The sequence below is a fragment of the Microchirus variegatus genome (assembly GCF_963457635.1).
Source record: "Microchirus variegatus genome assembly, chromosome: 19".
In the NCBI taxonomy this organism is placed as follows: domain Eukaryota; kingdom Metazoa; phylum Chordata; class Actinopteri; order Pleuronectiformes; family Soleidae; genus Microchirus; species Microchirus variegatus.
In genome coordinates this window covers 10,686,364-10,699,695 of record NC_139820.1, presented here as the reverse complement: position 1 = coordinate 10,699,695, position 13,332 = coordinate 10,686,364, and the positions used below count along the sequence as shown (strand labels likewise).

General features: G+C 38.9%; 1 protein-coding gene across 1 annotated transcript in view; it reads right to left on the bottom strand.

Moving 5' to 3' along the window:
* Positions 1–3,977: 3,977 nt before the first annotated feature.
* The window catches only part of LOC310940723 (testis-expressed protein 2-like), a 34,509-nt gene continuing 25,154 nt past the window's right edge, over positions 3,978–13,332 (bottom strand). Inside the window, exons 9-13 of the mRNA XM_083905713.1 lie at positions 8,754–8,880; positions 7,226–7,339; positions 6,069–6,278; positions 4,727–4,847; positions 3,978–4,408 (exon numbers count right to left, since the gene is read on the bottom strand). Coding sequence (XP_083761839.1) covers positions 4,241–4,408; positions 4,727–4,847; positions 6,069–6,278; positions 7,226–7,339; positions 8,754–8,880 — 740 coding nt within the window. The 3' untranslated portion in view covers positions 3,978–4,240. The remainder of the gene's footprint in view (positions 4,409–4,726; positions 4,848–6,068; positions 6,279–7,225; positions 7,340–8,753; positions 8,881–13,332) is intronic.

The following is a 13,332-nucleotide window of genomic DNA, read 5'->3' as shown; positions in this document are numbered from 1 at the left end:
ATTTTGTTACATGTTACAGACATGTTTTAACAGGAAGAGCACAGGTGTTACTTAGCCAACATTAATGGATTTGTTCAGTTTAACTAAGTCAGTAGTTTGTGTCAGTGAGCCCACAAACTAACGGAAGCTAAATGGAACTCAGCCACCATTAATTTAATTATTCACACCTGTGAGTTTTCCCACCGTCACCGTTTAAAATGTCTGTCATTAAAAAAACATTTCCCAACGTTAGCTTAGCCTAGCAGTAGCTTCATAACCATAGAGGTCTATGAAGCTGTAGCAACGAAAAATGCTAACACGCCGCTATAAAAGTAAGCAACCTAAGTTTTTTACTACTGAAGAATTGCAAAGTAATAAAAACCCAGCGCGTTAACTCAAGTGTGTTAAATTGTCCCTTAAATATCTGTAATACGTCACTTAAAACGATAGTTTACTCACCAGTGTTCTACAGACAGACGCTGCTAGGCAACCGTCAACTTCCGCTGGAGGAGGCGGTGCAGTCGTGCTCCAGTTTCACGCCCATCCATCCATCCATCTATCATTCATCCATCTATCATTCATCCATCTATCATTCATCCATCCATCCATGATGCAAAGGTGCTATTGTTTTTACAACTTAATTTTTTTTTTTTTTGCTTTCTAATTATTCTGTCTAATAATCTATTTAGAAAAAAATGAATAGAAATTAAAATTTAAGGGTCATTATTTGAATTTCTATACTAGATATTTCTCACCCTCTCTAAGCTGCAACGGTTTAACTCCATCTTCCATACCATTCTCCACCAGGCAACATAGACAAGTGAGTTTTGCCAAAGGAACAGTGAGATTTTATAATAAATTAAGACTTACCTTTGTAAATAAACATCAAGATGACTCACCTCTTAAATTTACAGGAAATCTACTGGTGAACAAATGAGTATGTATAGCAATCAAATATAAATAACATTTAGTTGAGGGAATCTCTTTTCTCATACGATGAATTAACATATAAATTTGTCCCTTTCTCTTGAAATTCTTCTCATTGTTTTGTGCGTGTGTACATAGGTGGTGGTGAAAAATTGTGCCCAAATACTCAAAAGAGCCAAAATAAAAGAAATAAATGTGCATAAATTGCAGAGGAATGACCTGTGACAGTTACATACATCACTAGAAACAAATATGTACACTGACCCACCATGGTGGCAAAAAAACAGGTGTTATATGTTTGATCCTTGTGTGCGTGCAAGTGTGAGATGCAAATGTGTGTAGGCGCTTCATTTCGTGCAGTCGGAAATTAGTCATAAAATTACTTCCGTGCTTTACAGTCACACACTAACACCTTTTATTATTATTGTCAAAGAGCTTTTGGTTAATTCCGAGCAGAAGCTGATTATTGCTCATGTGTTCCTAAACTGTAATGACTCATCGAGAAAGACAGTACAAGAACCTTGAAAAACAAAATACTTCTAGTTGACATTTACTTAGTAGTGTTGCACTCAGAATAATGATCGTTCCCTCCTTCATTAGTACAAACCAAGCAAGATGTTTTGTCTTGAAAAAGAATTGAGGATACTTCCTGTTGTCATTGACGCAGATTTATTCAGCTTTATATAAATAAGGCAGATAACACATTATAATCACTGAATTTGGCCTTAAAATTACCTTTACATAAAAAAGTAATTAATAACTCAAAATATCATCATGTAGACTTCATATATCCTCAAAAATCTTTTTTTTTTCCATTCAGTTTATCCCCCAAAAAAACAACTGCAGCAGCCAACCCCTCATGTCGGCACTCAATATAAATGTTGAACAACAGATAACCAAGACATAAAGGGAAACAAAAATATCCAGTTCACGTAACAGTGCTGAGAGCTAATAATTCCTGTAAACAATATTAAAGTAGGTATTGTAGCATGTTTGTTTTGTTAATAAAAAGATTTGTACCTTTGAGCAGAAACAATGAAATCACTGCAGGCCAGATTGAAGGAGATAGAATAAGATTAGAAGATAGGATTAAAAAAAGGCTTATCTCTAAATGGAAACCTGTTAATAAGTCTATACATTCTTGGCAATGGTTGCTCTACGGCAGAGTATGTGTATCAACTTCACTCATGTATTGATTCGTACATTGTGTGTGTCTGTCTACATACAGTATGGCGGCGGGTAGAGTCTTTTTAAAGCACTGTTGCGTTTTGAAAAATTGGTCATTTAAAGTCATCAACGTTAACACCATTAAAAATGAAAACAAAACAGATAAACAACGGGTGAGTGAACCACCAAGTACATAAAGATTGACTGACACATCTGGACACAGATATGCAAGATGAGAGTTTATCACAGAAGAAAGAAAATTACTTCTATTTGTGCAATTATTTGCATACCCCACTCAAAAAATATGAGTGGGTATAAATTATTTCCACACAAGAACAAAGGAGAGAGAAAAATGCATACATTCAATAGATGTTTACATCTCCTGTGAATGTAGTATAATATTCATACAAAATCGGCTGTGTTCCATCATTGCACCCACTGGGTTTTGTATCATAAATTAAAAAAAAATGTTTTGTTTTTTTTAAGTAATCAGTTTGCAATTTAGCGATGTTTCCATATAGACATGGATAACGGCAACATTGGCATATATATATATAAAAAAAAGAAAAAGGGGGTGTTTGGCAAATGAATGGGTGAGGGTTTAGGGTGTGGTCACAGCACAAATGAATACTGTTAGTTAACATCTGGTCAAAAAAAACCTTTCACATAAAGCCACTATAAGGTTTAAACTCGTATGGTAAATAAACATAAAGTATCTGAGCTTTTTCCTACATACGCTAAAGATTTCAACGTTGGAAATGGCAGCTCTCCTTCACAGACTGGTCATTCACCGTGGCCTCGTTCAGACCGCAAATAAACATGCGTCCTGAGTGATCTGATGGCGTGTGGATTGTTTTGTACAAGGGGGTGGCCCGGGTTGAGTTTTTAGATCATTTGTTCCTTTCGCTCCAGTTGAAAAACTCAGGTGAAAGACCAGGACGTGAAAAACCAAGCCGCTTCACCAGCCAGACTATGACATTTCTACCAAAATAGTGTATTCATTGTCTTCATGAAATGGCTTTTTTGAAATGTTCCAATTTGTTTTCCCAAAAAATTGCGTTCCAGGCCATCGAAAACGCAGCTTTCTGTGTGGATGTAACACCAATAAGATTAAATAGCACGTGTTTTCGTGTGGACAGGCCCTGAGTTGGTTCAAGATAGAGAAACTTCACACCGGGAGCTCTACGACACAAGTTTTATCAGCGAGAAAGTCGGTTTATGGTCACTCTTCTATATAGCTCATAAATGATCTTGCAGCGTGAACGACGAAAATCACATCTGGTGTTAAAATGCTTCTCCTGTGACCACCTGAGAACAACTCTGGCTTCCCCCTCCTTGTATTCAAGCACATACCAATGTTTGAATGTACAGATGCGTCTAATATCAACGTGTTTGTGTGCATCGGCATGAGCGACATGGAAAAATAAAGACAAAAGAGCCTTGGGAGGCGCTGAATCAAGACCGTAATCACGCAGCTGTAACGTGAAATAACAATTCAGAAATCATGCGACGTATGGGTGCAGAGAAGTGTGCAAACACTGTGAAACTGCAGGAGACGCCAGCTGAAGAGGCGGTCTCTCTGAATGTCAGATCACTCAGGACGGATGTTGATATCAGGTCTGAACGGGGTCTATGAAAACATGTTTCCAACATACTGTACGTTGGCTGCATTTCTGTAGCCAAAAGCTGGCTACGTTATTTGACTATCAGGCCTGAGCAGAAACAGGCTGTAAGGTATCTGGTGAATGCTCCCACATCAGTGTTCATCATGAGACATTATAAAATTAAATATCCCCATATATATTTTATTTTATTAAATTCAACTACCCTCCCCGCTCCCCCAAATATTTGAGCCGAACATGACTCTCTTCACATATCAGTCCCTATTCAATAAGTCCTGAATTCATTATAGAACTAATCACCTGTTTGTCTGGTACCATAAATACTTCTGAACAGAGCAGCAAACGTAAGTTTGTGTGTCTTAAAAGTGTATCATTGGTCCACTCTACTTTGTTCCTTCAACTTCTCCTCTATAGAAGTGAGACACCCACCTACCCATTCACGCTGGGAATGTGGTTGTTTGTACAGTAGTGTCTGACGTTTTCCACTTTGGCTCCAGTTTCCATTCTGAGACTTCATAAGCGCTAGGAAATGCTGTAAACAATCTTCATGGCTGGCTAGAGCTGGCACTGGAGCTGGAGCCGTCCCTCTGTGGCTGCGTGGACTCTGGTTCCGCTGTGGGGACAACAAAAGGTCCACTGGCTGTGCGTAAGTCCATGGCATGATGCATGACGGTCAGCCACACGTCGTCCATGTTTGGCATGACAAAGACTTTCTGAAAGGGCAGAAGATGATTCAATAACCTCTTTTGTACAAAGTCTGAAAATACAAAGACTTGACATTTAAATGCACAGTATGTCATTTCTGCCACTAGGGATCTCTCTCTCTTGTTGGGCTGGTTCACTCTCTCAGTCTTTTCCCAAGGTCACTTTTTTTGGGATGTCACTTGACTTAGTTTACACCGCCATGTTGTTCGAAAAAAGCTTCTGCAAAAATGAACAGCACCAGCGCTGGTTTCAAGCGGCTAGTCCATTTCAAGCAGCTAGTCCATTTATTTCCTGCAATATATTGTAGAACTTGGTTTTATTATTACCTGGAATTCTTGGTCCAGTTTCTTCTCTATCCAGTCAGTGACCTGAGCAAAAGTGACTTCTCTTTCTCCCAGTTTGGGTCGAGCCTTTAGCTCCAGATGAGGTGGCGTCCTGAAGCCATACCTGTAACCAAAGGTAATCAACACAATCAACCATTTACTCATTGAACAGTCAACATTTCAGCCATGGATAATTGTGCATTGTTGCTATAAGTCCAGTGATATGGGTTTCTTCCTTATCTGATGCCAGTCTAAACAAATTAAGATGTATCCATATATTTAAACATATTTCCTTTTTTTCCTCCATCTGATAAAACACTACGGCACACATAATCAATAATATCTATGTGACTTTGGGTGTGTGAAACATACAAATTTAATTAATAAAGAAATGTAAAAATTCAGCCACACAGTTTGTGTAGTGGTTAGCGCTCTTGCATTTACAGCAAGAAGACCCGGGTTTGAGCCCCTGTTGGAACAACGGCCTTTCTGTGTGGAGTTTTCATGTTCTCCCCGTGTGTGCGCGGGTTTTCTCCGGGTTCTCCGGCTTCCTCCCACAGTCCAAAAACATGCAGATTTGGGGATTAGGTAAATTGGTCACTCTAAATCGACCGTAGGTGTGAGAGTGTGAGTGAATGGTTTGTCTCTATATGTGGCCCTGTGATGGACTGGTGAACTGTCCAGGGTGTACCCCGCCTTTCGCCCTATGTCAGCTGGACCCCCGCGACCCTCTGGTGGATGATAAAGCGGTAGATAATGGATGGATGGATGGATGTAAAAATTCCTATTTAAGTTAATATTTATCTGCTCCTATCGATTGATGATTCAGATTTAGGCAACTTTATTGACCCCAATTCATTTGCAGCTTCCCGGTCCATACACACACCGAGCCTCTACAAACACCACACAAGTGTTCAAATGTCAAGGGAAACGCAGTAAAAGTATGCGACAAGTCACAGCAATAACGCAATAAATAAGCAACAAATAAAAGAGAAGATTCCAAATGTTAAAATATTCAAAGTGACGTACTGCTGACACAATGATAGTAATGAAATCGTGGGAACGGTGAAGATGACCAGCCCAAATATGAAAACATGTTGTTAGTACATAAGTACAATTATTCACCAGCAGAGGGCAGTGAGGTACCGAACAGAGAGTGCTTCATTTTGAGGATAAAGAGAGTGACTTATTTACAGAGAGTGAGACGAGGGAGGAACATGGTTGAAAGAGTCATCTGAACACCTGTCATCAACAGGCTGCTCTTCTGTGGGAGAGTTTCATGTCTGAGGAAGTCGCAGTTATCTGTCTCTCTGACTAACATGAAAGCAGCACTTCGTTTACGTACCATATCCTGTCAGTGGGTGGAGGGGGGATGTTGACTGCCAGTGTTCCCTGAAGCTCCTGCAGCTCCACGGTCAGTAGCAGGGGTGTGTTGGACACTTCCTCCATCTTCTTCTTGATGAACTCAGTCTCTGTAGCCTTCTGGAAGTATTTGGACTTGGTAATCTTGTCCACAAAGCGCATGATCTTGCTCGGCTTGTGGCCTCCAACAAAACTGTGTAGAGGAAAATAATGGTTGTAGTTAAATTCAGGAACAAAAGGTTCTGAAGCTGTAATGACAAATTATGCATGGGCTCATTTGTGAATTTTAACATCAGGACACCCAAAAACGCTATCACTGTAAAATATTTTGATTATTATTTATGATAAAGGTGAGAAAATTAAAGAACCCAGTTAATTGGGGTAACTTCTTTATGGACAGAAAGAAGAGACACACTTTCCAAATATGAGGTTGAATATTCAAAGCTATTATGTGTTGTGTCTCAAAGATGTGTTTTTTAAAATGCATAAATCATCACATTGATATAAAATAAAGATTTTTGTTGTGTCTGGTTTGTCTCAATTTTTTCTTTACAATTATTACAATTTTCACATTTTTCATGTCAAGGATGCAATTATACTTCAATTAATTGGCGATTTTAGTAATCGACTAATTAGTTTATGTGAGTTTCTACAGCTTAACTGCTTAAAAGTAATTAATAATTAATGTGAATATATGCCGCATCTTTGTTCCTCTATGACAAACTCAATCATATTTAGATTTTTCATTTTGAGGTTTGGGATACACTCATCCATATTTTCCGCTCGACTAAGTTATTAGTTGAGAAAATCATAGATACATTAATCAGAGATGAAAAATCTCCTTCTATGGAGTTCAACAGAAACTTAAAACCATGATGTTCCATTGCTAACATCTCAACACTACCCAGTCCATCACAGTCTCTTCCCGTCAACCCATCTTGATTCTCCTCGTCTCCTTTTTCAATCATTCCTCCCTCTCACCTAATTCCTGTCCCCATCTCTCTCTACATATTTCCATCCTATATTCCCTTCTTCTGTCTTTACTCTTTTTCTCTCACGTTTCCTCCATTCTCTCCTTTCCTCACACACCGTATTTACCGTGAATATTCTATAACTCTGGGAATCTAAACGTGAGCTCACCCCTCCGCTCCGGCAGAGTCATTTGACAGTTCGGAGGAGTCTTCTTCATCTGATGAGCCTGCGCTGGACGACTCTTCATCACTGTCGGCCAGACAGTAAGTCCGTGGCCTGTATCTGGACACACACATGAACAAACAAATAATATAGATGAGAATGAACTACATGCACACACACCTACACCCATGCACTAAATAGGTCATGCACAAGGTCCTGTCATGTTTCTTTATGCTGAGCAGATGATTTCTACTGTACTGTACTGAGAAAAAATTAGGTAGGGATACAATTAGTGTGAGTGCACACAGACTCAGACAGAATCTTAACCAATTCCTCAGAAATGAAATTCTGCCTCATGAGGACCAGGTTTCAGTCTCTATGAGGACTACTGTTCCAAGTTCCAAGCCAGAAAAGGTCCTAAAGAGGTAACAAATACAACTACACACACACATACTGATCAATGTGTCTATTTAAATGGTGACACTGAAACCAACATTATTAAGTGTTTCAGGCATCAATCCTGTAAAATTTCAAAATCTGTTTTGTTGACGTGTTTTCACCATCAGTGGATCAGTATCTATCAGGAGATCGATCAGCATATTTCTACTCTATGTTACATCACATACAGTTTGACAGTTTTAGAACACCTTAACTCTTCCAGTTGTGAATTGAATTTATAGAAATCGATCTTATTTTTTAAACTCTACTTTTTCAGTTTAATCTTTTGTTGAAGTTAATTCACTGGACTTGAATGACCAAAATGTTCACAAAAACCTGGAGAAACTGGAGTGTTTTAAAACTTTAAACTTTTTAACACATGCTATGTTTCTTCTATTTGCTGAGCATGGATTTGGAAGATAAAAATGGCCTAAAAAATGAAGAAAGCACAGAGAAAATGGGTGAGAATGTACTTAGATCAGCATTTCCCAAAGTTCTGCAGGAGGACCCAATTGTTCAGGTCACAATTTGGGTCAAATAGGTTTAAGTTACAGCCATATCTTTAACACCTGATAAAATAATTATAAATTAAATAAAAGTTCATGTTCTGTGCATTATTTAAAAACATGGACATATAAATCTTGTATAGTAAACCCAGAAAAATCTTCTGTGAACCACCCAGTCTTTGGGAAACACTGATTTAAGTTTTAGGGATTGAGAAAACTTCAGATGAAGAGAACTACGGATGTACAAAGCTCAAACATGAGAATTGAAGAGAAGTGAGGATTGTTGAAAACAAAGCAGCACTCACCAGGAGCAGAGGTACATTACATCCAATTAACAGCCACATAAAAGGTAGATTCCAGAGGGCAGAGCCGTGAAAACAAAGGAGAAGACATAAAAGACAGAAACAACGATATAAAACCCAGAGTGATAAAGGCGAGGTGCCAGGCAGACTGGGGCAGACACTCTCGAGAGATACAAAGATCATTTTAATGTCACACAGAAAGGAGAAAGGCTGATTAATCCCACCAAAATAATACCTTGATGCTTCATTAAAATGTGCGAGTGGTATGATCTAGCTCGACTGTCTTACCCGTCTTTGCCATATTCTCCTAAGCGCAGGTTTTCTCCCTCTTTGCCGAGGCGAATCAGGTTCATCTTGGTCTCCAGCGTCATCAGGAAGGAGCCGCTGTAGGAAATCTCCAGGTCAAACCACAGACCTGAGGGATTCACAGTGGTCAGAGGGATTGTTGATGCAGAGACACAGATTGCAAAAGTGAAATAAGGGTAAGATTTGGGGTAAAAAGATAAGCCTAGAGTAAAACATCTGAGACGAGAGGAACATACATACACATACATAGTGGTGTCAACTTATAAATCACGACCATCTCATTTTACATGTCAATGTATTGTCGCAGTGTAGAAAATTATCGTTTTAAACATGCATCGTGTTGCAGATAAGGACGATTCTGTAATTGAGGCAATAGCTCCCCCCTGATATTATATTTGTTATTATACTTAATAGTAGAATTGGATTTAACAATGTATTACATGATTTAATTAGGTTTATGTAAAAACATGGAACTACTGCAAGTGTAATGAGCCGACAATTCCGTAAAAACATGATTTTTTTTGCTAAAGAGTATCGTACGATTAGAAACACATCCAAAAAAACCAAAAATTTGATTAATAAAAATCATGATTCGTATCCTCAAATAATCTTGATTGGCATGATCTTCATTTCATAAGACCTGCGCCCTTGCAGCATAGTAGAAAACAAAAGCCCATTTTCCACTAGCACATTGCTGCACAGTTCCTCTGCTTTTCCATTATTGATGGTACTTGGTACCTGGCGAGTAGGTACTACTAAATCTCCAACAATTACAGCGTCTGGTGTATTTAGCGACAGCACTGCTGAAAGCCTGCGATCGTGACCGGCATCACAAACCCTGCCGTTGTATTTCAGTTCAGTGACTGCATCAGACGGATTCTGGACTCCCGTTGTGGAAGTACTGAACGATTCTGTGAACAAATCTGTTTAATTAACTGATTCTAATGATTCAGTTACACTGAAAGCAAATGCTTTACAAGTCACAAGTTTGTGTGATTTGTGTATAAAACAAGGTCACGGCAGCTTTATGCTGTAGTAGCATGGAGAGTCAACCAAACCGTGTAGAGGTGCGGCGAGCTGAGACCATGTTGTGGAAACACGGCAAAACGCTTCAGTTTGAGGATTACAGTAATTAATTAAGGTACGTCATACCCTCACATAACTGTCTCGGGTTATACCCAGGATACTTGTGCAGTTTCGCTTAAGTACATTTTTTAGCTACCTATTTGGAATCAAATTGTGAGATTCTGAAAAATTGACACTTTTAGCTTACCGCATATGACACTGTTTGTTGATGTTTCAGTTGCGAGCATTAGTTTCGTTTTGTGAATGGGATAGTTGAATTTCATTTGTAAAAATTATCAAGCTCATATTTATCAGGTTGCTTCCATTTTTGATGTAAACATAGCCATGTGCATTATGTGTCATTGTGTATGTCAAAAATTCAAGCATTGCATCGTGATGCATCCTGAATGGAATGGTTGACCTGATGATCGTAACCAAATCTAATTGTTAAGACTGTCTCTTTTGTATTGTCCTTTTTTTTTTTTTTTACGAGGGGTTAAGAACAGTTGGCGAGGTGATACTACTCCCCACAGTCTTCCTTGCTTCCTCTGTCCTTCTCCCTCCCCTTTGTTATCCTATTTCTCATATTCTGTCTTTGCTATCTTGCCTCTTCTGTGGCACCTTTCATTTCCCCAAGCACAAACAGAAGAGGGGGACTCCAGCAGATATTATTTTCTTGATCGTTCTTTTTAGAAGAGAATGACGCACCCGATGAAGGGAGGGAGAAAAAAGAAGGAGAGATCACAAGGTCTTTTGAAGAGAGGGGAAACAGTCGGGGAGCAGGCAATCTTCTCCCTCTAGTCCCTCGTTTGATATCAGCGGGGGGGTGGGGGATGCATAAACACGCCTCTCCCTTTATTCATTTTTACCTCGGCTCTGCTGAACTTTGCTGTAATCTGGATTAGACAAACTCCTCGACTGAAAGCCTGTCTTGTATCAAATCAATCAGATTATATTCGTATAGGACTTTTCTTGCATGCAAAATGTTACACAAGGTGCTTCACAAAACAAAACAACGGGTTATGAAGTAAAAAATTATATAATTATATAAATTATATAATTCAGAGAAAGAACAAAAACAAAGGGAGTGACATAGAAATTCACTCGGACAAACTAAGTGATTTCTTATTTTCATTTCCCCCCACCAATCCCATTTTCCTGTGTACAAACAACAGCTAACTACAATCAGAGGTGTCAGTTCTCTGTGCACCACTGGAAGGCAGCAGAGGACAACTAATGAATCAAGTGAGCAGTGAAAATCACATCATTTAAGTTTCGTATTTAAAGAACTGCTGGGATTTTAACACACAACCAGTGTTTACAGAGAACAGTCCAAAAAAGAGAAAATATCCAGAATTATCCAGTGAGTGTTGGTTCTCTGGGTGAACATGCCTTGTTGGTGCCAGACGGCAGAGGAGAATGACCAGGCTGTTTTGAAATGATAAAAAGGTAAAAATGGATCTTTAATCTTTAATAAATCGCTTGCACAAATTTCGCCAGACGATAAAAACCACGCGAGGCTTGACCGCGCCTGTCTTGCGTGACCACAATAGAAGATAGTCACTACTATTCCACATGATAGCTCAGCCGCGAGCCATTAGCTCCGGTGAGGCTAACAGCTAAGCTAATGCCCGAGTCTGCAGATTTGTTCATTTCTTTGTCATATTGTGAAGAACCAGAAACAATTTCACACACCGTTTGCATAGCATCACTGTTCTTCTGATTAGCGAAGTTCGACAACTTGTTAATTAGTTTAAATTGTCTGAGGCATTTTAAGGCTGAAACTTGACCAGGTTTTTAATGCTCGAGTTTGAAATATCACCTACAACTGTACTGTTGAGTTGCAGTGTGGTCATATTAAATAAAAATTGCATTCATGTCATTATTTTGGTGTCAGTTTTTTTTTTAAGTAAACATCATTTTACATTTTAGCAAATGCAAATTAGATATGGAAACTAAATTACCTCTACATGAATCGATACTGAATCAAGCTAAATCACGACCCTGCGAGTTAGAATCTAATCGATAGCATCGATATCCAGGTCTATTTGGTGCACAGTCCTTACATTTAGAGTTTGGATTCCTCTGAGTTACCAAGTGTGATTAATAGATCTAGTGTGAGAACACAAACAGCACTGAGGCTTTGTGGCCTCTGCTCACCACTCTCTGGCCTGAACACCAGCAGATGACCATGCCACACGTTCGCTGTGCCAGATAGGTAAACATTCAGGGTGCGAGAGCGAAGGGAAAAGATGAGGAAGAAAAAGAGAGGTTAGAAAGTCAGAGAAGGTTTGATTCAGGAAAGCAGAAATACAGACAGAACACGCTGGTTCTGCTCAGCCCAGTGGGCCTTTCTTCACTCGTCTGTCCTGAGAGGGTATACTGGATAATAAGACTGTGTCTGACTTTGTCAGGGATTTATGCAGGGGCACTTTGGAGAGCAAAGCCTACGTGAAAGCTGCTGGGACTTTCTTAATTGTAAACACAGTAAACAAACATGTCTTCACACATGCAGGGTTTACAGCTCGTTTACATCCTAAAGATAATTTTATACAGAAAAAGCAGCACATACAACAAATCACATGTAGAGGTTATTGGTGTGAGAAAACCTCAATACATCAATATATTTTGATATTTCATGCATATAGTGTATTGATTATTTAAGATGTTTTGCCTTTTAATAATCCACTGTAACGTTATGTGGCTTCATTATTATTAACTGACTCCAGGGCCGGCCCTAATATTTATGGGGCCCAAAGCTGAATTTGATATGATGATGATGCATTACGAAAATAATGAAAACATATATATCATCCCACACCCGATCACCAGGGGTGCCCCAAGCAGCTGCTTAGTTTGTTTATGCCTCGGGCCAGCTCTGTCTAGCTCAGTATTGTTGTTTTAAAATGCTGATATGCTTGAATAATGTGTGAATGACACAGCTTTGTGTATGAAGTATTGACTGTGATGCTAATGATTTAGCAACTAGCTGAGAGATAGCACATCATCAGCTCATTCAGTAACAGACTGATCTATCCACACTACACCACTTAAATGTATTTAATTTGATTTGATATTAGAAAATGTGTCTATCTTTGATCTTTCTAACTATAGTACATGTTTTTCATTTTTATGAAACAACAAAATCAGATGATGGAAATATGACTACACGAGTGTAAGGACAAGAAATGATAACAGAATAAGCCACCCCAAGTTATTTCATTTCAAATGTTAAGAGGTTATTGTGTCCAGTTTTTTTAATGTATAGTATATGTATTGTTCTATGTAGCAGTGTAGCTCAGAACATAGTATCTGTGCTCCAGTTTCTGTGATGAGAAGTAGCTCATACAGGGGTGTAGTTTCACTGACAGTTAGACCAGGAGGGGGTTGTGCTATGTAAATGTGATGATTCTGTCTCTTGGCTCTCAGAAGTTGTAAATCTTTGAGGCTAAAGTTCTCCCTAAAGCAGTTTGAGGAGTGCCTACATTCAAATGAC